Here is a 24,388-nt window from a genome sequence, read left to right as displayed (position 1 = left end):
TGTAATCCTAGCTACTGGGGAGGCTGAGGCAGGAGAATCACTTTAATCTGGGAGGTGGAGATTGCAGTGAGCCGAGATCGTGCCACTGCACTCCAGCCTGGGCAACAGAGTAAGACTCTGTCACAAAAAAAAAAAAAAAAAAAAAAAAAAAAGGTGAAACCAGATAGTTAAACAAATATCAACAGTAATAGATAATGACATGTGATGGGGGAGGTACACAGTGTCATGGGGGCACATAGTACCCATCCCAGCCCAGTCCAGGGTCTAGGAAAGACTATTCAGAGGAAGCAGTGCTTAAATTGAGAGGTAATGGATGAGCAGGAGTTGGCCAGATCAAGAGGAGAGAGAGAGAGTTGTTTCTGGCAGGTTGAATGGGAGAGGCATGGCGTACTGGGGAGATTGAAATGTGTTCAGAATGTCTAGAGCAGTGCTGTCCAGTAGAACTCTATGTTTGTGAAAAGCTTCTCTATCTGTGTGCTGTCCAATATGGTAGCCACTAGCTACATTTGAAATGTGGCTAATGGCTGGGCATGGTGACTCACGCCTATAATCCGAGCATTTTGGGAGGCCAAGGTGGGGGAATCATGAGGTCAGGAGTTCCAGACCAGCCTGGCCAACATGGTGAAAACCCGTCTCTACTAAAAATACAAAAAATTAGCTGGATGTGGGGGTGGATGCCTGTAATCCCAGCTACTTGGGAGGCTGAGGCAGGAGAATCTTTTGAACCCAGGAGGTAGAGGTTGCAGTGAGCTGAGATCATGCCACTTCACTCCAGCAGGGGTGACAGTGTGAGACTCTGTCTCAAAAAAAAAAAAAAAAAGGAAATGTGGCTAAGGGGACAGTAGAATTGAATGTTTACTGTTATTTTACTATTTATTTATTTATTTTTGAGACAGAGTTTAGCTGTTGTCGCCTAGGCTGGAGTGCAGTGGCACAATCTTGGCTCACTGCAATCTCTGCCTCCTAGGCTCAAGCCATCCTCCTGCCTCAGCCTCGAGTAGCTGGGATTACAGGTGCGCATCACCTTGCCTGGCTAATTTTTGTATTTTTAGTGAGACGGGGTTTTACCATGTTAGCCAGGCTGGTCTTGAACTCCTGACCTCAAGTAATCCACCTGCCTTGGCCTCCCAAAGTGCTGGGATTACAGGTGTAAGCCACGGCAGCCCGCCTTGGTTTCCATTTTTTAAAAGATCACTTCAGTTACTGTAAGGAGGATGGATTTCACTTTTTCCTCAATAGCACAGCAGTGCTGTCTGCACTGATTATAGTTAGCCATCCTGTCATTCAAAGTCTTCTTGAACATCACTTGGTGTGGGGCAAGAATGAAGCAGGGAGACCAGTTTGGAGGTGGCTGCAGTGGCCCAGGGGAGCATGAGAGTGTCTTGGACCAGACAGAAAGACACATTTTGGAGGTAGAGCTGATGCCAGGGTTTGGGAGTGAGGAAGAGGAAGTCCTAAGGCTACTTTGGTGGTGGCTGGGTCCCCATCGCCAAGACTAAGTCCAGACCAGGTGGTGAGGTCTGATTTTAGCAGCGCCTGCCCAGCTCCTTGTCTCCACCTGCTGGCTGGTGGTGGAGCACCTTTAGGGGAACTTCAGCCATCACGGTCCTGGGTCACAAGGCTGGGGGAAGGTCCTGGGAGGTGGAAAAGTCCCCCAACTGCTGGGTGGATGGGTGGGCGGTACTGCGTTCCCAGGGGCGTCTGCTGGGCCGAGACTCTCCCTGGGGCTGTCCACATCAGCTCTCTCCCCTGCCCATAACTGGTTCAACTCAGGCCCTGTTATATGGGCCACACAGCTGCCGGAAGGCGTGTGGTCGTCGAAAAGGGGAGGGGATAGATGACAGTGTAGTTGGGGAAGAATCCCCCATCCATGGCAACTCCCGTCGGAGGCAAGGCCCCACCACCCAAGGGCTGCCTCTGATTGTCCCCCACCCCCACCTGAGACCTCAGTGGCAAGATGGGGGAGGGGAGGGACGGGGGCGGGGCGAGATTCAAGCAGGGTGTGTCCAGATGGTCAGTCTCTGGTGGCCAGCCTGTCCTGACAGCAGAGAGTTAAGCTCCCACTCTCCACCCGTGCCGGCTGGCCAGGTGGGCTAAGGGTGACCGAGAGACCAGAACCTGCTTGCTGGAGCTCAGTGCTCAGAGCTGGGGAGGAAGGTTGCGCGGCTCCTCCGCTGTCAGCGCCCGCAGCCCCTCCCGGCTTCACTTCCTCCCGCAGCCCCTGCAACCGAGAAGCTCCGGGATCCCAGCAGCTGCCACGCCCTGGCCTCAGCCTGTGGGGTAAGTCGGTGGGCAATGCTGGGGACATCGGAGGGGGCCGGGTCCCCAAGCCTGACAGTGAATGATGGGGCCGAGAAGGCTGAGTGGGCTCCTGGCTTCTCCAGCCTGGAACCAGTGTCTGTATGGGGCTCCGGCTCCCTCTCCCTGGACCTCCATACCTCTTCCTCTGCTGCCAGGGTGGGTGGGGGTCCCAAGAGGTGGGGTAGGGGTTGGACAGCCAGCTGTTGCTTCTGGGGCTTGGGAATCTTGGGCTGGAGGAATGGGCCAGGGTTTGGTTGGGGACACGGAAGGGCTAAATGGTATGAGATGGAAAGGACGTCCTCTTGCCCCAGCGTGGGCAGAAATGGTGGTGGATCACATCTGCGAATTGAGGCAGCTGCGCAGCTTCCCACTTCCCATGTTTCCATGGAAAAATGCCCCACCCGGGTACCCAGGGCTGTGGGAGCCTGAAGAGCTGGGTGGGAGTGGGCCCAGACGCGGCCTGGCCCACCCTCTTCACCTCCCTCTGCTGGCGCTGCTCGTCTCTGCTCTCTGCCCCCTGTCCCCTTCTTCACCCTTCTGTCTCCTTACCATTTTCTGACTTGTTTTCTTTCTTTCTGATCCTGCTTGCTGGGGCCACAGAGGCTCCCCAATCCAAACTGGGGCCCCACCCTCGCCAAGTGATGAAGGCTGTGGTTTCAGTTTTCCTGTGAGGGTAAGATTGTGCTGTTTGCTGAGCTTTCTAGACCGGCCTGGGGCCCAAGGCAGGGTGGTGGAGAGAAGCTGGGCCACAGGCTAGGGTCTCCCTGCCCTCCTGAAGCACCAAGAGGCCCCGAGGCACAGAGAGGTGGCATTTGATGCCATCAGAGCTGAGTCAGACTGAAAATATAGACAGACCCTGAAAGGCTTTGAGAACTGAAGAATGTCATGGTAGATGCATGGGTTCAGATCTGGCTCTGCCAACAACTGGTGACGTTGAGAAAGCCACTTCTCCTTCTAAGCCTTAGTAGTCTTGGCAGCAAAATGCAGGGTTTGATAGACACGTGCTTTTCCCAATGGTTTCTCCTTAGAGTTCCCCTTCTGTGGTGAGGGGTTGAGCGACGGGCCCCATCCCAGCCATCGCCCTTTTATTTGGTGGAATATTGGCCTCCAGGCAAGATGTTATGTAAAGAAAGGGTTCTGCTGTTAATGCAAATGGGAACAGGGGTTGTGACCCCTCAGATACCAGGGAGTCCCAGAGGAAAACTCAGGGACAGTCATGGCTCTTCCTGTGGGACAGTATCAAAGGGGTGGCCCTGTTGGGACCCTGTTCCTCACGCCACAGGCCTCCCTCCCTCTCCTCACCCCTGCTTCTCATCCCTCCTGCCTGACCTACCCTGTGGTGGGGCTGGGCTCCCGCATAGTAGGTGGATCTACTTGCACTTGGGATTTTTTGCCATTAGAAGTAATGGCAAAAACTGCAATTCCTCTTTTTTTTTTTTCTTTGAGACGGAGTCTTGCTCTGTCACCCAGGCTGGAGTGCAGTGGAGTGATCTTGGCTCACTGCAACCTTTGCCTCCCAGGTTCAAGCAATTCTCCTGCCTCCGCTTCCTGAGTAGCTGGGATTACAGGTGCATGCCACCATGCCTGGCTACTTTTTGCATTTTTTTTTTTTAGTAGAGATGGGGTTTCACCATGTTGGCCAGGCTAGTCTCAAACTCCTGACCTCAGGTGATCCACCCACCTAGGCCTCCCAAAGTGTTTGTATTATAGGCATGAGCCACCCCACCTGGCCCGCAATTACTTTTGCACTAACCTAATACCTCCTTCTGCAGGCTCCAGTCAGGCCAACACTGACCCGCAGCTGGGAGGAAGGCAGGATCCTTGACACCTCTGTCTCCATAGAAGTCCTGGCTAGACAAGAGAGCAGCCTCCGCCCCCTAGAATGACCTCACCCTCCAGCCCTCCAGCTTTCCGGCTGGAGACTTTAGACGGAGGCCAGGAAGATGGCTCTGAGACAGATAAAGAAAAGCTGGACTTTGGGAGGGGGCCGCCTCCCATGGAGTCACAGTTCCAGAGCGAGGACTGGAACGTCTCCCCTCAGATCAAGGTGAACCTCAACTACCGAAAGGGAACAGGTGCCAGGTGAGGCAGCAAATGGGGGCAGGGCAAAGAGGGCCCCCTGGCCAGCTCCAGCTGAGCACCTGGAGTGAGACCCATTGGCCAGCCCAGCACCAGCGCCCCTTCCCGCAGTCTGTGGCATCCTCAGTCTGGCTGAGGTGTCCCAGGCTCTCCTCAGTTCTGCAAGGCTGTGCCTGTCACGCAGGGTCCGTGGACTGGGGGATTGAGGATGATGGGCTTCTGCTTGGAGTCTTCTGCACTTTGATGTTCCTGTGGCCTCTTCACCAATGCAGACTGTGTGAGCCCCACATTCCTGAGAGTCCCACTTTCAGTCCTGCTGCATCTGGCACCCCCCTCCCTCCCTGCCCAGGGGCCTGCCCAGTGAGGCTGGAGAATTCTCATGGGCCAGGCTAGACTCTGCCAGAGAAGACCCTTCTTTCCTTCTCGTGCTTGAGGTGCAGCCACCAGCTTTGGCCTCCCAGGCTAGAGCCGCTGTCCTGTTTGTGCTGGAGGATTGTGGTCAGATTCAGCACCAGGGTAGGGGAGGATGTGTGAGAAGCTTCTGGGAGCTGTGGAGCCTGCCCAACGTGGGCGGGACAGGCCCTTGATGCCTTCCATGCCTCAATCTGTGCTCTCATTGGGCTTCCCCACCCCAGGACCATGATGCCACCCTGGTGACAGAAAGTTCTTTGTCCAAATGGCAGCTTCTGCCAGCTGGACTGCCCATAGGGCTCCTGTCAGTTACAGACAGAGCCCTCATGGTCACGTGTGACTTTCTGGTGCTGATGAGGGAAGGCTGGCTGTAATTACCGTCATAGCCATTGGCTTAAAAAGTCAACTCTTGAAGGCTGGGTGCGGTGGCTCATGCCTGTAATCCCAGCACTTTGGGAGGCTGAAGCGGGCGGATCACCTGAGGTCGGGAGGTCAAGACCAGCCTGACCAACATGGAGAAACCCCATCTCTACTAAAGATACAAAATTAGCCGGACGTGGTAGCATATGCCTGTAATCCTGGCTACTTGGGAGGCTGAGGCAGGAGAATCACTTGAACACAGGAGGCAGAGGTTGCGGTGAGCCGAGATTGAGCCATTGCACTCCAGTCTGGGCAACAAGAGTGAAAACTCTGTCTCAAAAAAAAAAAGTCAACCCTTGGAATCCCCACCTGAGTCAAGGAGGCAGAGGTTGCAGATTGTGTCCCTGTACTCCAGCCTGGGTGCCAGTGAGACTCTGTCTCCAAAAAAAACCTGACTGATCCCAACAATCATCTTGTGCATCTGTCACCAACCTTTACTTGGTCTACCCATTCCACAGGAGATGTTAAGTTGGGACTTGAGGTCTACAAAGCATCAAATAGCCCCCCTTGTTTTTCGTCCCCTCATATGTGCTGGTCTTGTTGCCAGAAGTCCCAGCAAGCTGGCCCCTTTAAATAATAACACAGCCCAGGAGGAAATGACTCATGCCCTTCCCCCTTCCAGTCACCAGACACTGCTAGATTCTGATAAGCTACCAGACCCTTTGTGGGGTCTATGGGAGAGATTTCCCATAAATGTGCCTTCTCGGTGGTGTCTGATATGTTTCAGCGTTGGGCCCAGTGTTGGGCCCAGGTAATGCTCTGACTGTTTCTGGGAAATTTCCTACTGCCCAGCCTAGAATCTCTGTGGGGGTTCAGAGTCTAAAGTTAAACAGCTCTGCTGAGATTCCCAGTTTGGTGCTGTGTGACTTCAGCAAGTTACATGACCTCCTTGTTTATCTAATGGACAAATGAGTGGTTCCCGACTGGCCGGGCTGAAGTGAAGACGAAAGGTGCAGAATATTCTGTAGTTAATAGATGGCTTCAGAGAGGAGAAGGGAGCTTTTTTCCATTCTTTCTTGGAGGCCAGTGATGCATGCAGCCACTGTGAGTCTGCAGGGACCTCCCACAGCCCTGTCCAAACCCAGGCTCAAGCTCAAGAGCCACCATAAGTTGTGTGTGCTGAAGGAGACCCTGTGGGATATCGAGGCTGTTGAGAGATGGGACATCAAGGCACCTGGCACATGACAAGCATGTGATGCTGAAAAGTGTCTGTGATGACGCGTCATGGGATGAAGCAGCTTAGTGCCTGGACAGGCCCCTTTTCCTCCTCGTGGGGCTGTGAGCACTTGGGGTCCCTTTGGTTGGTTCTGGGAGGGAAGAGGCCCTCAGAAGGGCTCCCATTGTGCTTCTGGGCCTGAGGGGTGAGCAGTGTGTACAGGACTCCCTGAAAGGGCTCCGTGGGATGAAGGGCTTTTGGGGGCCTGTGGTCCTTCTCCAGCAAGAGTCACAAGCCACATCCTCCACAGTCAGCCAGATGCAAACCGATTTGACCGAGACCGGCTCTTCAATGCAGTCTCCCGGGGTGTCCCCGAGGATCTGGCTGGACTTCCAGAGTACCTGCGCAAGACCAGCAAGTACCTCACTGACTCGGACTATACAGGTAGGCCCTGCCCTGTGCATCCAAGGCCTAGGCCTCCTGTAAGATGATAGGTGGGCTGTGTGGGCTTGATCTCTGGTCAGGAGCCAAGGAGTGAGTGTTGCCAGCAGCGCTCCCGCCGGAATGATTGCCAGGGGCCCTGTGGACAGAGCTAACCAGGGATGGCCTCCTGCTGGTCTAGGCTGTGCCTCCTGCTTCCACCCACCCCTCAGGGCTCCTCTGCCACCCCTAGCCCTTTGCAGTGGCTGAATGGAAACCCAAAGTAATCTTTTTCTTTAATAACAGTGTTATTGAGATATAATATATAACGCACATATGATACACTTAACCCATCTCAGAACACTCTTTGCCCAGAATCTAAATATCTGTATTGTTTGGGCTGATTAGAAAAGTAACATGAGGACTCCGGAAGATTCAAACAGTAAGGAAACAGAGAGAGCCAAGGGTGGACACAGTCTCTCATCCTGGGCCCCTCTTAATGGTTTGAGAATGCATCTGCTCAGACTTTCTTTCTTTCTTCTTTTTTATTTTTGGAAAGAGGGGGTTTTGCCATGTTGCCCAGGCTGGCCTCAAACTCCTGGGCTCTGGTGATCCACCCGCCTTGGTCCCCCAAAGTGCTGGGATTACAGGTGTGAGCCATGGTGTGGGGCCTGTTCAGTCTTTCTCAAAGCATCAGTATGTATTTACATAGATGGGGCCTTGACATATATACTAATTTGTAATGTGCTTTTCCTCCACTTAATACATCTTGTAGCACTTTCCATTTTAGTACATGTCTAACTCAATCACTTTGACAATTGTAGAGTGAGTTTTCCATTGTATCATTTATCATAATTTAGTTAACCAATTCCTTATTGATGGCCATTTAGGTTGTTTGTCGTTTTTGGCTACAACCAGCTGACTGCCAGGCCCTCTGTATGCTAAGCGCTTGTTTATATTATTCTCATTTTTTATTTTTTTTGAGACAGAGTCTTGCCGAAGTGCAGTGGCACAATCTCGGCTCACTGCAACCTCTGTCTCCTGGGTTCAAGCGATTCTCTTGCCTCAGCCTCCTGAGCAGCTGGGATTACAGATGCCCACCACTGCACCTGGCTAATTTTTGTATTTTTAGTAAAGATGAGGTTTCACCATGTTGGCCAGGCCAGTCTCGAATTCCTGACCTCATGATCCATTTGCCTTGGCCTCCCAAAGTGCTGTGATTACAGGTGTTAGCCACCACACCTGGCCTTATATTATTCCCTTTGAACCTTACCATAACCCTGGAACATTCCCATTTTACAGTAAGAAAAATTGAGGTTAAGAGAGGCCACGCGACTTGCCAGAGGAGGCAGAGACATTAAATGGTGGAGTTATGTACAAATACTGGTCTGAATATTCTCGCGTAGATAGCATTTCACAAATGATGATGACTTATGTCTTAGAAACTTAATTTCTAGGACAAAAATTGTAGTCATACTTGTTGGTATGTCTTTTTTTTTTTTTTTTTTTTTCCTTGAGATGGAGTTTCACTCTTATTGCCCAGGCTGGAGTGCAATGGCGCCATCTCGGCTCACCGCAACCTCCGCTTCCTGGGTTCAAGCGATTCTCCTGCCTCGGCCTCCCGAGTAGCTGGGATTACCGGCATGTGCCACCACACCTGGCTAATTTTGTATTTTTTGTAGAGATGGGGTTTCTCCATGTTGGTCAGGCTGGTCTCGAACTCCAGCCTCAGGTGATCTGCCCGCCTTCGCCTCCCAAAGTGCTGGGATTACAGACATGAGCCACCGTGCCCAGCCCAGTATTTCTTATCTGTTACTTGGAGCCTTAGTATCTTATAACATGGTTGTGCTCCCACCAGTTGTGTGTAGCATCTCTTTTAATCTTCCCAAGGGGTACTTTGAGCTGGGTTTGCTATATTGAGCTATCGTGCAGCCCAGCTGCTCCTCGTCTCAGCACCACTGTGCCCCTGCCCCTCCCTTCTTCCCACAGAGGGCTCCACAGGGAAGACATGCCTGATGAAGGCTGTGCTGAATCTTAAGGATGGGGTCAACGCCTGCATCCTGCCGCTGCTGCAGATCGACCAGCACTCCGGCAATCCTCAGCCCCTGGTAAGTGCCCAGTGTAAGGATGACTATTACCGAGGCCACAGCGCTCTGCACATCGCCATTGAGAAGAGGAGTCTGCAGTGTGTGAAGCTCCTGGTGGAGAATGGGGCCGACGTGCACGCCCGGGCCTGCGGCCGCTTCTTCCAGAAGGGCCAAGGGACTTGTTTTTATTTCGGTGAGTGAGCCTTTCTTAGATAAATTGAGGCAAAGAGAGGGTAAAGCTTTGTTCAGGGTCACACAGTTAGCGTATGACAGAGCTGGCAGTTAAACCTAAGTCTGTCTGACCCCGATGCCCTGCTTCTGACCACTAGGCTGCCTGCAAAAGCAGTTTGTCTTTTGCCCAGGCCAGCCTCAAACTCCTGGGCTCTAGCAATTCTCCTGCTTAGCCTCTTGAGCTGGGGCTACAAGTGTTTGCCATTGCATCCAGCATTAATTTGTTGTAAGAGATGTTTCATCATTGTCTGGCCAGAGGATGGCATGCACCCAAACCCAGACCCAGGGAAGGGAGCAGTGGGCTGCTAGCACTGGTGTGTGACTTGACCAGGCAGAGCCTGAATAAAGAGGCAGCCTGCCTGGGCTCTGGCAAAGGAGACAGCGAAAGTCAGGGGCGATGGGGACCTTGGGTGGCTAGTCCCTGTTCTGCTCCCTTCAGTGGTGAAGAAGCCTGACCTGCTTCAAGGAGCATGAGGAGTAGGCAGGTGGAAACCAGGAGGCCTGGGGCCCAAGCTGCTCTCTCGGCCTGCAGGTGAGCTACCCCTCTCTTTGGCTGCCTGCACCAAGCAGTGGGATGTGGTGAGCTACCTCCTGGAGAATCCGCACCAGCCCGCCAGCCTGCAGGCCACTGACTCCCAGGGCAACACGGTGCTGCATGCCCTGGTGATGATCTCAGACAACTCAGCTGACAACATCGCACTGGTGACCAGCATGTATGATGGACTCCTCCAAGCTGGGGCCCGCCTCTGCCCCACCGTGCAGCTTGAGGACATCCCCAACCTGCAGGGTCTCACGCCTCTGAAGCTGGCCGCCAAGGAGGGCAAGATCGAGGTGAGTGGCTGTCCCCTTCCCATCTCCCCTGTCCAGGAAGCAGTAGGTCTCTCCCCAAACTTTTTGCAGAAAGAGGCTGGGGGGTGATGAAGAGCAGAGGTTTCTCTGCTTTTCAATGGAACACTCCTGTTTGTAAGAAAATTTTCAGTATGTACCTCTAATATATGTGTGTTTATTCATAATTTGCATATGAACTACTGAATTAATATTTTACATTATAAAACATTGGGAATTTTTAAAAGTCATTTGGGTTTCTTTATTAAAAGACAGTCTTTTTATATCTGTTGCTTATTTTTCTATTAGATTTGGTCTTCTGTTTCTGCATATTTATTGATAACTACAATAAATTTAGTATTTTGTCTAATATGACACTTGTAAAATTTCTCCTAGTTCATAATTTTTTTGAATTTTATAGTTTTTTGCCATACAGAATTTAAAAATTGTTATAATCTGCAAGAGTAATTATCTTTTCCGTTAAAGTTCCTTGGTTTTGCTATTGTCTAATTCCTGCTACAAGATTATATATATAATATAAATTATATGTACATAATGTGTTATGACCATTGTACATTACAATATATAATTATATATAGTATATATAATCTTCATACACATTGTTTTCTTCCAAACTTTTGCAGTTGTATTTTCAATGCCTAGCTGGGAGTTATTCTGGTAGGAAGAGTTCACGTAACAGCCCCTACTTTGTTCCAAATAGCTTACCAATAGCTTACCAGGGCTGGCCTCATGGATGTACAGTGGAGATTTTCCAAAATGTTAAGGAAACGATAAACATAAATAGAAGTTGTTTTTTTTTTTTTGAGATGGAGTCTCGCTCTGTTGCCCAGGCTGGAGTGCAATGGCGTGCTCTCAGCTCACAGCAACCTCTGCCTCCTGGGTTCAAGCAATTCTCCTGCCTTAGCCCCTCAGGTAGCTGGGATTACAGGTGTGCTCCACCATGCCTGGCTAATTTTTGTATTTCTGAGTAGAGACGGGGTTTCACCATGTTGGTCAGGCTGGTCTCGATCCCCTGACCTCATGATCCGCCCGCCTCAGCCTCTGAAAGTGCTGGGATTACAGGTGTGAGCCACTGCACCCAGCTCATAAATAGAAGTTTTAATCCTTTTTCACTACCCTCCCAAGTATCTTGGAGTGCTTCCTGGGGCGTGTGAACCTCACTTTGTTGTCTAGAGGCACTGCTGTGTCGTGACCTATGACAGCAGTCCCCTGCTCTGTTCCTGCTTTCCCATTCCTCATGTGTGAAACCAGATTCCTTTCTAACCTGTTCCGATTGGGGACCTCTCTCTGGTCTGTTGAAAATTCTGGACTCTGACCACAAAAGTGCACACACAGATACAGCTGGTAGACTCTCATCTCAGGGGCCTCAACAACCCCAGGGCGAAGGATCTCTCTATCATTTGAGGAGTTCAGGGAAGAGGGCCACGGGATTGGGGACGGGAAGGAAGAGCCAGGCTGGCTGGCAGGCTGGGGCATATGTGACTGGGTGTGTATGTAAGAGTTTGGACACACAAGGACCTGCGTGTACAGGGGCACATGCACGTGTCAGCTGCAGCTCTGCAGATTGTGGGCAGCTGCAGGGTCCTGGGTGTTTGCCAGCCTTGGCCCAGGATCAGTGCCAGGAGGGGACTGTGAAGGCGAACTCACATGACCACCCTGCAGATTTTCAGCCACATCCTGCAGCGGGAGTTCTCAGGACCGAGCCAGCCCCTTTCCCGAAAGTTCACGGAGTGGTGCTATGGGCCTGTCCGGGTGTCGCTGTATGACCTGGCTTCTGTGGACAGCTGGGAAGAGAACTCGGTGCTGGAGATCATCGCCTTTCATTGCAAGAGCCCGGTGAGCACACAGTGGCATGGGTGCACATAGAGGACCCAGCAGAGCTCCCAGCAAGGTCCACACATTGGGACTGCCTGCTGGACCGTATCTGCCCCATTCCTGTGCCAGTGGTGGTGTGGCTGCATGTCCCAGCAGGCATGACCCTGACCATGGCCACCGGGCCCACACTCAATCCACACCCCAGTCCCATCCAGCACGGGGATCATGCCAAGGGCCTTGTGGCAGCCATCCAGGTCCCCTCTGTTAACCAGCATGTTCTTTGGAGGGCAAGGACCCTCAGTCACACTGTAGTTGGGAGGGTTGGGTGAGGTCCTTAGGGGCTCCTGAGGTGTGGAAGCCTGCTCCCTGTCCTCTCTTCTCCATTTTCTGGGCCCTTGCTCTGATCCTGACATGGAGTGGGCAGCCTATCTGCACTGCTGAATGTACTCCCGGCTCTCCCCTCCCCACCCAGCACCGACACCGAATGGTGGTTTTGGAGCCCCTGAACAAACTACTGCAGGAGAAATGGGATCTGCTCATCCCCAGGTTCTTCTTAAACTTCCTGTGTAATCTGATCTACATGTTAATCTTCACCACTGTTGCCTACCATCAGCCTGCCCTGAAGAAGGCAAGAGCAGGGCCGGAGGGGGGCACATCTTGGGGGAGGCCTGCTTGAAACAACCCTGGGGGAAGATGGGATAGTGCTGAGGCATGGGCTGCTGGAGTGACATGCTCGCGCTTTTGGGAGCCAGCATCCCGGTACTAATGCCGATATAGTAAAGATTTGCTGAGTGCTCGCCGTATGTGAAAAAGGATTCCAGGTGATGGACATGTGTTAACTACTTAATGTTCCCAGCACCCCTGATATGATGAACTATTATCACCCTGATTTATAGTAGAGGGAGGGGAGGCACAGAGAGGTTAAGTAACTTGCCCAGGGTCACACAGGCGGGAAGTGGTGTGGAGAGAGAAACTGAATCCAGACAGTCTGGCCTCAGACCCAATACTCAAATGCTACACAATGTGCCTCTCAGGATTCAGGGTCCTTCCCTGGAGCCCATGTTTCCCTGCCGTTCTGAGGGGCCTCTCCACAGCTCAGGCTCAGGGTGGGCCCTCAGCTTCAGCTCTCAAAGGTGAGCTGTTTGAGTGAGGACCCAAGGTCCTGGGTCTCATCTGAGTGTGTCTTCAGCAGGCTGACCCCCACCTGAAAGCGGAGGTTGGCAACTCCATGCTGCTGGCGGGCCACATCCTTATTCTGCTAGGGGGGCTCTACATCCTCGTGGGCCAGGTGAGTGCTCCTCCCCTTCTCCCACCAAGAAGCAAACCTAGAATTCTGCTTCAGGGGGCTTAGAGCAAGTTACCTGCATTCCCTCACCTAGAAAACCCAGTCCCACCCAGAGCAACCAGCCTCATTGCAACTGAGGGCCAGAGGTTCTGGCCTTGCCTTCTGAGGCCCCGAGACTCCTCTGCTGTGCTCTTGGGGTTCCTTCGGGTAGCAGATGGCTTCTCTGATTCCTTGGCAGTACAGGCTCTGCTCCCCAAGGAATGGAGCTGGAAGCCCCTGCCCCCAGCCAGGACCCTGGGCTGGGACATTCCCCTCTTGGGGAGCACAGAGACCAGGGATGGGTGGGGCTCAGGTTAATTTCCCCAGTAAGGCCTCTTCAGTGGGAAATGCTGTAAGCCTGCAGGACACAGGCTGGACACCAAGACATCGGGACCTCCTCAGAGTGGGCAGAACATGGGCACCAAAGCCAGGTTGGCTGGGGTATGGGTGGTCCCTGTGAGGCCAGGGAGAAGGGAAGGGAAAGGCGCTCTCCCCCTTCCTCCATGCAGTATACAGGCTCTTCATCTGCACCCCTTGGCCTAGGTGGCTGCTCTTTCTGGAAAGAGAGTCCCAAGCTATCTCAGCCATCAGAAGTATTTATGAGTCCTCCAAAACCAAAGCTGCTGACTTAGCCCTAGCCCGGGGGGCAGGTTCCCACTCAGCCAGGCCAGCAGGGAGCATGCAGGAGAGCAGGTTTCACAGCCCTGTGTCCTTCCTTCCTCTGCAGCTGTGGTATTTCTGGCGGCGCCACCTGTTCGTCTGGATCTCGTTCATAGACAGCTACTTTGAAATCCTCTTGTACGTAGGTCTCACTCCTCCTCCCCTTAAATGTCTCTGAGGTCTGGAAGGGTCAGGTGTGGCAGAAGGCACCAGGTTGGCTTTAGAGGCAAGGACATGGGGCCCAGGAAGTCGGGACCTGTGTACAGGCCAGACCCAGGAGACTGCAGTGCTGTCCAGCCTGGGGCCCTTTGTGCTGCCATCATTGTAGATGGGGATAGTGACATTTACCAGGCCTCACCACACACCTGTTTCACTTAGTCCTTGAAAACACTCTATGAGTCAGGCATTATTATTATTGTGCCCATTTGACAGTGGGAGGGAACTGAGGCCCACAGAGGTCAAATGTCTTGCCTAAGAGGGAGGTCAGGGCAGGCCAGTGGGGGCTCAGGGAGCCAAGTACCAGCAAGCCCACCTGGATCCTGCTCCCATACAGCCTGCTCCAGGCCCTGCTCACAGTGCTGTCCCAGGTGCTGTGTTTCCTGGCCATCGAGTGGTACCTGCCCCTGCTTGTGTCTGCGCTGGTGCTGGGCTGGCTGAACCTGCTTTACTATACACGTGGCTTCCAGCACACAGGCATCTACAGTGTCATGATTCAGAAGGTGAGAGAAGGTGGGGCCCGGTGGGACTCTTTGGCTTCATCAGGCCAGAGCCTTCCTCCACAGCTAACCTAGGCAGAGGACAGCATGTGTACATCCGCCTGCACACCAGCACCCAGACACTTGCTGGATGGAAGCTTAAGTACAGGCATGCACATGCCTCTCTCAGGGCTCTGCATGCGCATGCAATCACGTGCACATACATGTGTTTGCAGGTGTCCACATGGGACCATGCGCATCCTTCCACATGCAAGGAGCAGAGAATATATGCATAAGCTCATCTGAGTGTCTGTGTCCTGGGATGTGTGGGCATGTAACTGCATTCATCTATGTGTTCAGTGCATGTTTAGGGAATGCCTACTGTGGGCTGGGCCCTGTTCTAGGTGATGGGAATATGGCAGAGAACAAACATGTCCTTGCTCCCCTGAAGCTGAAGTTCTAGTGGGAGGAAATGAAAACCTTAAGAAAACAACCAAACAATTGAGAACATTCCACACTGCTATTTTTTTTTTTTGAAACAGAGTTCACTCTTGTTGCCCAGGCTGGAGTGCAATGGTGCGATCTCGGCTCATTGCAACCTCCGTCTCCCAGGTTCAAGCGATTCTCTGTCTCAGCCTCCCGAGTAGCTGGGATTACAGGTATGTGCCACCATGCCCAGCTAATTTTTGAATTTTTAGTAGAGACGGGTTTCACTGTGTTGGCCAAGTTGGTCTCAAACTCCTGACCTCAGGTGATCTGCCCACCTCAGCCTCCCATAGTGATGGGATTACAGGCGTGAGACACCACACCCGGCTTAAATTTTGTGAAGGAAATGCACAGGACAACGTGATGGAGAATGGCTGGGACCAAGTACCCTTCAGATGGGATGGTCTGGGAAGCCTTTCTAAAGAGGGGATATGGCCAGGTACAGTGGCTCAGGCCTACAATCCCAGCACTTCAGGAGGCCGAGGCGGGCAGATAACGAGGTCAGCAGTTTGAGACCAGCCTAACATGGTGAAACCAAGTCTCTACTAAAAATACAAAAATTAGCCAGGTGTGGTGGCGCGCGCCTGTAATCCCAGCTACTCAGGAGGCTGAGGCAGGAGATTCACTTGAACCGGGGAGGCAGAGGTTGTAGTGAGCCGAGATCATGCCATTGCACTCCAGTCTGGGCGACAGAGCGAGACATCATCTCAAAAAGTAAATAAATAAATAAAAATGGATAAATAAATAAAGAGTGGATGTTTAAGCTGAGACCTGAAAGAATGATTGAGCCACTGTAGGGTGGAGGAGGAAATATTCTCAACAGAGGGCACAGCAATGGCTGTCGTGAGCCAGAAGCAGCTTTGGGTGCTTGGGATAAGGCGAGGAGGCTGGGTGGATGGGGAGATGGCAGGAGGGTGGAGGTAAGGAGGCTGGGAGGAAGGGAAGGGCCAAGTCTCTGTCCACGGGGAGGGGTTTGGAGTCCCCAGAGCCTTTTTTTTTTTTTTAATTGTAGTAAAATACACTTAACACAGAACTTAACTTTTTTTTTTTTTGAGACGGAGTCTTACTCTTATTGCCCAGGCTGCTGGAGTGCAATGGCACCATCACGGCTCACTGCATCCTCCCCCTACTGGGTTCAAGTGATTCTCCTGCCTCAGTCTCCTGAGTAGCTGGGACTGCAGACACCCACCACCATGTCTGGCTAATTTTTGTATTTTTATTTATTTATTTATTTATTTATTTTTGAGACAGAGTCTTGCTCTGTTGCCCAGGCTGGAGTGCAGTGGTGCGATCTCGGCTCATTGCAACCTCTGCCTCCCAGGTTCAAGCAATTCTCCTGTCTCAGCCTCCTGAGCAACTGGGATTACAGGCATGCACCACCACATCCAGATAATTTTTATATTTTTAGTAGAGACAGGGTTTTACTATCTTGGCCAGGCTGGTCTTGAACTCCTGACCTCAGGTGATATGCCGGCCTTGGCCTCTCAAAGTGCTGGGATTACAGGCCTGAGCCACTGTGCCCGGCCAATAATTTTTGTATTTTTAGTAGAGACAGAGTTTCACCATGTTGGCCATGCTGGTCTCAAATTCCTGGCCTCAGGTAATCGGCCTGCCTTGGCCTCCCAAAGTACTGGGATTACAGGCGTGAGCCACTGTGCCTGGCCCATTTTAACCATTTTTTAAAAGTATGCAGCTAAGTGTCATTAAGTACATTCACACTGTTGTATAACCATCACCACCATCCATCTCCAGAACTTTCTTGTCATCTCAAACTGAAACTCAATGCCCATTAAACAACTCCCCATCCTCTCCTTCCCCCAATCCCTGGAAACCAACATTCTACTTTCTGTTTCTATGAATTTGACGACCCTAGCTCCATCATATAAGTGAAATCATACAGTATTTGTCCTTTTTTATCTGACTTATTTCACTCAGTAAAATGTCCTCAAGGATCAGCCATGTTGTAGCATGTGTCATAAATCACTTCCTTTTTTTTTTTTTGGGATGGAGTCTGGCTCTGTCACCCAGGCTGCAGTGCAGTGGCACAATCTTGGCTCACTGCAAACTCCACCTCCCGGGTTCAAGTGATTCTCCTGCCTCAGCCTCCCAAGTAGCTGGGACTACAGGCGTGTGCCACCACGCTCTGCTAATTTTTTATTTTTTATATTTTTAGTAGAGACGGGATTTCACCGTGTTAGCCAGGATGGTTTTGATCTCCTGACCTTGTGATCTGCCTGCTTTGGCCTCCCAAAATGCTGGGATTATAGGTGTGAGCCACTGGAGCCACTGTACCTGGCTTTTTTTTTTTTTTTATTGCATTTTAGGTTTTGGGGTACATGTGAAGAACATGCAAGATTGTTGCATAGGTACACACATGGCAGTGTGATTTGCTGCATTCCTCCACATCACCTATATCTGGTATTTCTCCCCATGCTATCTCTCCCCAACCCCCGCATCCCTCCCCTTTTTTTTTTTTTTTTTTTTCTTTTTTAGATGGAGTCTCACTCTGTCGCCCAGGCTGGAGTACAGTGGTGATCTCGGGTCACCACAACCTCTGCCTCTCAGGTTCAAGTGATTCTTCTGCCTCAACCTCCTCAGTAGCTGGGACTACAGGCATGTACCACCACGCCTGGCTAATTTTTTGTATTTTTAGTAGAGATGGGGTTTTGCCATGTTGGCCAGGCTGGCCTTGAACTCCTGACCTCAGGTGATCCACCTCCCTCAGCCTCCCATAGTGCTGGGATTATAGGCTGAGGCACTGCACCCACCCAGTTCCTTCCTTTTTAAGGCTGAATAGTATCCCACATTTTGTGCGTCCATTCATCTGTCGATTCAGTCACCTGTTGCTTCCATTGGGAATAATGCTATGATCAACAAGGGTGTACAAGTGCCCGTTAGAGTCCCTGTTTTCAATTCTTTGGGGCATATACATACATGGAACTGAAATTGCTGGGTTATATGGTAGTTTCTATATTTAAGTTTTTGACCCTGGAAGGTTTTTTTTTTTTTTGAGTTGGGTCTCATTCCATCACCCAGGCTAGAGTGTGATGAAACGATCATAGCTCATTGTAGCCTTGACATCTTGGGTGCAAGCAATCCTCTTGCCTCAGCCTCCCAAGTAGCTGGCACTGTAGGTTTGTGCCACCATGCCCAGCTACCGGAGAGTCTGAAGCAGGAAAACAATGTGATCTGAGATATATTTTTAAAAGACTCCTCTGCTCAGTGTGTCTCTACAGGGCCCACATATGCACACTATGTGTGTGTATGTGCAGTGTACATGGGAACCAGGCTGCAGTGGGTGAGTCAGGGGTCTGGGGTCATGCCTGGTGGCCCAGCTACCCACCCTGGTCCCTGGGCACATGTGTTTCAGGTCATCCTTCGGGACCTGCTGCGCTTCCTTCTGGTCTACTTAGTCTTCCTTTTTGGCTTCGCTGTAGGTAAAGGCTCCCTTCGGTCCCCTCCCCATTTCCCGAGTCCCCTGTCCACCCTGTATACCCTCAAGGCTGCCTGCAGGTCTTCTGGGCTGAGGACCCCTCTCTCTCCATCCCATAGCCCTGGTGAGCCTGAGCCAGGAGGCTTGGCACCCCGAAGCTCCTACAGGCTCCAATGCCACAGAGTCAGCGCAGCCTGTGGAGGGACAGAAGGACAAGGAGAACACGTCCCCGTACGGGAACATCCTGGAAGCCTCCTTGGAGCTCTTCAAATTCACCATCGGCATGGGCGAGCTGGCCTTTGAGGAGCAGCTGCACTTCCGCGGCATGGTGCTGTTGCTGCTGCTGGCTTATGTGCTGCTCACCTACATCCTGCTGCTCAACATGCTCATCGCCCTCATGAATGAGACTGTCAACAGCGTTGCCACAGACAGCTGGAGCATCTGGAAGCTGCAGGTGCCACCAGGGAGGCTCCCTGCCCCCACCCCACCCCACACTCAGGTGGTGGGGAGTGCACAGGACCCTGTGGAGCTGGGCCTTCCCTAGACAGAGGCTGCCAGGTTAGGCAGCTCTACCTTGTTAGAGTCTTTCTACTCCTTTTTTTTTTTTTCCTTGAGACTAGGTCTTGCTCTGTCACCCAGGCTGGAATGCAGTGGTGTGTTCACAGCTCAGTGCAGCCTCGGCCTCCTGAGCTCCAGTGATCCTTCTTCCTCAGCTTCCTGAGTAGCTGGTATTACAGGCACATGCCGCCACACCCGGCTAATATTTTCATTTTTTGTAGAGAAGGGGGCCTCACTATGTTGGCCAGGCTGGTCTTGAACGCCCAGCCTCAGGTGATCCTCCAACCTCATCCTCCTGAAGTGCTGGGATTACTCCCTCCTCCTCTAAGAAGCTCATAGATATACTCAGGACAGGCTGGGCGTTGTGGCTCCCGCCTGTAATCCCAGCACTTTGGGAGGCCGAGGCAGGTGGATTGCCTGAGCTCAGGAGTTTGAGACCAGCCTGTGCCACACAGTGAAACCCCGTCTACTAAAATACAAAAAATTAGCCAGGCGTGGCAGCGTGCGCCTTTAGTCCCAGCTACTTGGGAGGCTGAGGCAGGCGAATTGCTTCAACCAGGGAGGCAGAGGTTGCAGTGAGCCCAGATCACACCAGTGCACTCCAGCTTGGGCAAGAGTGAGACCCTGCCTCAAAAAAAAAAAAAAAAAAGATGTACTCAGGACAGTACCCCACACATAGTAGGTGCTCAGTGTGCCACAAGCTACTATTATCATCATTGTTGACCAGTGGTTCTTTTTTTTTTTTTTTTTTTTTTTCTGAGATGGAGTTTCACTCTTCTTGCCCAGGCCAGAGTGCAATGGAGCAATCTTGGCTCACTGCAACCTCTGCCTCCTGGGTTCAAGCAATTCTCCGGCCTCAGTCTCCCAAGTAGCTGGGATTACAGACATGTGCCACCCCGCCCCACAATTTTTTTGAATTTAGTAGAGACAGGGTTTCACCAGGTTGGTCAGGCTCGTCTTGAACTCCTGACCTCAGGTGATCCACCCGCCTTGGCCTCCTAAAGTGCTGGCGTTATAGGTGTGAGTCACTGCGCCCCACCCTGCTGTCAATTCATTGTTGATCTTGGGGAAGCCCCTTCTCTCCTCTGAGCCTTGGTGCCCTTCTCTGCAAAGTTCTGTGCCCCACCTGAGTCACTGGCATGCCTCTGGGAAGGCACATGTGTGGGGTAAGCAAATGAAATTCTGTTCCTGGTGGTGTGGCAATCTGGAGTCTGGAACGATGTCAGAGCAAGTAGCTGTCAAGTACTTGTGACGTACTGACTTCCCATCAGCTGTCTGAGGCACTTTGTCCTCAGTCTACAAATGGGGAAACTGAGATGCAGAGAGTCTGAGGGCCCAATGCCACGAATCCACGTGTTTAGTTGACTTCGGGTTATACTGTGAAGTGCTGCGAGGCACTTTCCTGCTCCCTTTGCCCTGGGCGCCTCTGCCCCCACGCAGGGTCCCAGCCGTTCTGTCTGATACATCCTTTGTCCCCAGAAAGCCATCTCTGTCCTGGAAATGGAGAATGGCTACTGGTGGTACAGGAAGAAGCAGCAGCGAGCAGGCGTGATGCTGACCGTCGGCACTAAGGCAGATGGCAGCCCCGATGAGCGCTGGTGCTTCAGGTGAGTGAAGGGTGGGAGGGCCTCTGGGGGCAATCCCTCGGGCCCCCCTGCAGTGCAGGGCACAGCTGCCAGGAGCCAGGTCTGGTGGGAAGGGCAGGCACAAAGAGCACCAGGGACTGAGCCCAAGCAGGTGAGGTCAGGGGTCTGGGTCTTACAAGCCATGGCTACCACTGTCTGTGGCTTTGCCCGCCTGGCCATCTGCCTGTCCCAGTGGCTTAAACTGAAGGTTCCCTCCTGGTGATCTCAGACTCCTCCTTTTGCCTGAAATGTGGTACAGTAAGGAGGCCAAGAAGTCAGAGGGACCTTGGGTTCCCAGCACTCTAGCCTTGCCCTGGCTGCTCTGTGTCTTCTCAGCCCCAATTCTGCCAGCCTGATCTCGGAGCTACAACTTGTTCCATGGAGAACATGCCCTTCTGTGTCCAGGAAAGGCTAGGACACCAGGAGAGGGAACCTAGTGACAAACACACAGCTGAAAACAGACACTGCTGTGAGGCAGGAGATGAGCCGAGAGACCGTCTCAGGCATGTGGAGCAGCCGTGAAAGGCCCTAGAACCCGGGAGCTCAGATACACCTGATCTGAATTCCTCTTCTCTGGTTGCTCTGGGCAACCTAGGCTGCTGTCAATAGTCAGAAGGGGTGGATGCTGATTTCTGCAAGGGGGCACCTGCCTCACAGGACAGGGCTCCAAGGGGGTGGCCCAGAACCCTGCAGAGAGGAAGCCTGTCCTCCGCAGGGTCTCTGTGTCCAGTAGAGCAGGTCCTTCTCTGGGGTGGGGGTGGGTGGTCCAAGCAGGCAAACCTCAGCTGCTCTGTTGCCCTCAGGGTGGAGGAGGTGAATTGGGCTTCATGGGAGCAGACGCTGCCTACGCTGTGTGAGGACCCGTCAGGGGCAGATGTCCCTCGTGAGTAGCGTGGTGACTGGAGCCTCTGCCCTGGGAGTGTGTGTGTCTCTGCTGCTTGGCCACAAAGCCTTGGAGAGTCTGGGGCGGGACCCAGAGACCTCCTGTTGGTCACTTTGCAGCTCCCACATGCCAGCTCCTCTTACAGGGACTGCCTCCTTAAAACGGTGTTGCTCTCCTCTCCCTTCCACCCCCATCTTGCTTTCAGGTAGGAACCAGGGAAAACCACTGAGGCTGTTAGCGCTTCCACCAGCCGAGCCTCCGGTTGCCCTCTCTAAGTCAGTTGCACCCTTTGCCCATTCAATTGGTTATTGCGGGTCTGCCCCGAGCAGGGGAATAAGCTAGGAAGGGCTGTGTCACAGCCCAGCCCACAATACAGGCAGCATCTCCCTGGGCCCTCAGAGGCACTGCCCTGCACAGGCCCCCAGCCCCTTCACACCCCAAGCCCTCCACCTCTGAGAAACCACTTACTTCCCAAGCCTCCCCCACTTCCCATGGCCAGTGTCCTTTCCATTCTAGTGTTGTGATGGCCCCTCCCATCCCCACCCTGCTGCCTCCACCAAGACCAGTTCCTTCCTCGCACCCTCAGAGGTCTGTTCTGAGGATTAGCTCTCTCCACTACATACCCTTTCTTTCTAGAACCTTTAATAGCTCCCACCTTCCATTGGTTCACCTCGTCTTTCTGCTCTTCCCTGACAAATTTTCATCTGCTTGTGCCTTTCGCCTCCCACAACAGCCTCCTGAGTCGTCCATGTCCCCTGTTGTAGGGAGGCTTCTCTGGCCTCTTCTGCCCAAAAGCCTGCCGGTTTCCCAGGCTCCTGGGCCGTGACCATGGCCTCTCATACTGATAGGTTTTCCGTTCACCCTCTCTTTGTATCTCCCTCCCTTTACTACAATGCCAGGAGAGTCACCTTGTCCCTACCTCATCTTGCTCCAAGCACCCCACACCCCACTGCCTGCTGGGGCCTCCAATATGACATTCCCAACAGGTGCAGCCTTAGGGCTGCCCCAGCAGGTCACATGTATGTCACCCCACCCCCTCCTCACGCAGGTGGGAGGTCTTGAGAGTCTCGGCCTATCCTCCCCCATACCAGCTTTCCCACCTGGAGCTGAGTGTCCTTGACCTCTCACGTGGCCACTCATCCCTCTGCCCTGCCTCTCACGTTTGCTTCTGCGCCATTGCAGGGCAGCCCAGCTTGTACCCTTATCCCACTCCAGTCCTGCTAATGCGAACAAAAACTACACACAGCCTCCCACTGCCTGGAAGGCCGCAGTCCTCAGAGTGGAGCTCAGGGCCTGAAGCTGTTGTCTAACCCACTCCCCACACCCCCATCCATGCATCTGCAGTGCTCCTTGTTCTTTGCTTTCCTTAGTTCTTCTCCGGATTCATCTGTCAGAAGTGTTCTTCCTCCCATCTGGGTGTCCAAATCCGCCACCTCCCCTGCGGGATGGGTCCCCTCTCCTCTGAGCTCCTCCATGTCTCAGGTGTTCTGGTCTCTGACACACAAACCTGTCACCTCCAGGCGCTTTAAACTCCTAGGGGTGGCAGGGGGTGGAGTGGGGGAAGACCCTGACAAGGCAGGGGATTGGGAAATGCTTGTGGAATAAGGGAAGCAGGGAGAGGGATTGCTGGCCTCCAGGATCGCTGAGGCTGTCCCCACGGCATGACATGTTTTCATGACAGTGGCCCCTTCTGTTTCCCTGGTGCCTGCTTCCTGGGGACACACTCAAGGGTTAAGCCACAGTGCTTGCCATCTGTTTACAGGAACTCTCAAGAACCCTGTCCTGGCTTCCCCACCCAAGGATGAGGATGGTGCCGCTGAGGAAGACCATGTGTCCCTCCAGCTCCTCCAGTCCAGCTGATGGCCAGATGCAGCAGGCGCCTGAGGACAGAGCAGAGGGTCTTTCTAGCCACACCTGCTGGCTCTGAGATTCCAGTGAATTCTAGTGGCAAATATATTTTTTCCCAAACTAACTCTTCTGGAAACATTATTTGAGCAGAGTTGCTGGGACCCTTAAGGGGGTCCAGATGTCTCTGTGTGCACAGGTCGGTGTATGGGACTAGGTTGCTCCTGCCCTTGCCTGGGCACAGAGACCCTCAGCTGCTGTGTCCCCACCCTTACCCCCATGTCCCTAAGTCTGAGGACTCTCCTCTACCTGGTTACAGGCAGCTGGCCGAGGTGCTGTGCCCATTGTTGTGGCAGATATATAGTGGTGGACATGGGCAAACACAGCCACCTCTCCTTTCTCCACCATGACACCCTTTGCTTTCCACAATCACCCTGCTTTCAGGCAGGCACCTGGGAAGACCCAGTAAAGCCACCTCTCTTTCGTTCACTTCCTACTGGGCTTCTTGCTCATCTTCCCCCCCTTCCAAGCCATTCTCTGCAGGGCAGCCAGAGGGGCCTTCCTAAGACACAATACAAACATGTCATCTTAGTGCTCTGAAGGCTTGAGAGGCTCCCCAGTACCACAGAATGCCCTAGCTGGCATCCCAAGACCCCCAAGGTTTTGCCCAAGCATTTCCGGACACCTCCTTCCCTCCACCTGTTGCCCCACCCTCTTTAGCCCTCTCCCCAAATTCATGCAAGCCAAGAGATCTCGTGCTTGATCCCTTGACCTGGCTCTTGCTGGAAGCTCCCCACCTACATTAAAACCCTATGCTTATTTCTGAGGTCAGCTCAAAAGGTCTTATGATTGCCTCCTGTTTTTTGCAGTCAAAATGAATTTCTCTCCCTTGGTATAACCGTCTGTGTGCAAAAGGTGTTTGCATGGATTATTTTCCAAGGAGAGCTGAGCATGTTCATAGGCTGAAAGGAAAGCCTCAGTAGAGAGAGCTTTCCATGGAAGGTGAGACAGGGACATAGGTGAAAGAGGCCCCAGGGAACGAGAGAAGAAATGAGGTGAGCAGAGCTTTACCCCAGAGGCGAGGAGAGGATGGACTTGGATCCAGATAAGACG

At 52.6% G+C, this 24,388-nt stretch overlaps 1 protein-coding gene across 7 annotated transcripts; it reads left to right on the top strand.

The window, feature by feature from the left end:
- Positions 1-1,968: 1,968 nt before the first annotated feature.
- On the top strand, positions 1,969-23,405 carry TRPV2 (transient receptor potential cation channel subfamily V member 2). Of its 7 annotated transcripts, XM_032280162.1 has the most exons (16): positions 1,971-2,280; positions 2,902-2,974; positions 4,074-4,383; positions 6,678-6,811; positions 8,777-9,067; positions 9,638-9,936; positions 11,614-11,787; positions 12,239-12,394; positions 12,956-13,054; positions 13,818-13,888; positions 14,304-14,469; positions 18,302-18,368; positions 18,484-18,818; positions 20,402-20,529; positions 21,351-21,430; positions 23,193-23,405. In XM_032280162.1, the coding sequence occupies exons 3-16, from the start codon at positions 4,184-4,186 to the stop codon at positions 23,288-23,290; spliced, it is 2,298 nt and encodes a 765-aa protein (XP_032136053.1). In that variant the 5' UTR covers positions 1,971-2,280; positions 2,902-2,974; positions 4,074-4,183; the 3' UTR covers positions 23,291-23,405. The 7 variants fall into 7 exon arrangements, with proteins under 7 accessions (XP_032136056.1, XP_032136055.1, XP_032136053.1 ...); XM_032280163.1 differs by lacking the exon at positions 2,902-2,974 and having other exon boundaries at positions 12,959-13,054; XM_032280161.1 differs by lacking the exon at positions 2,902-2,974.
- Positions 23,406-24,388: the final 983 nt, after the last annotated feature.

The sequence above is a fragment of the Sapajus apella genome, unplaced genomic scaffold (genome assembly GCF_009761245.1).
Source record: "Sapajus apella isolate SASKATOON/1434 unplaced genomic scaffold, GSC_monkey_1.0 scaffold12, whole genome shotgun sequence".
Taxonomy (NCBI): domain Eukaryota; kingdom Metazoa; phylum Chordata; class Mammalia; order Primates; family Cebidae; genus Sapajus; species Sapajus apella.
The sequence above is the reverse complement of the archived record's forward strand: the minus strand, read 5'-3'. Positions and strand labels throughout refer to the sequence as shown.

Coding starts and splice junctions, on each gene's coding strand:
- TRPV2 (XM_032280161.1), top strand. CDS start 4,184: ATGACCTCACCCTCCAGCCCTCCAGCTTTCCGGCTGGAGACTTTAGAC. Junction 9,068..9,637: donor AGGGACTTGTTTTTATTTCG/GTGAGTGAGCCT, acceptor CTCGGCCTGCAG/GTGAGCTACCCCTCTCTTTG. Junction 21,431..23,192: donor GTCAGGGGCAGATGTCCCTC/GTGAGTAGCGTG, acceptor ATCTGTTTACAG/GAACTCTCAAGAACCCTGTC.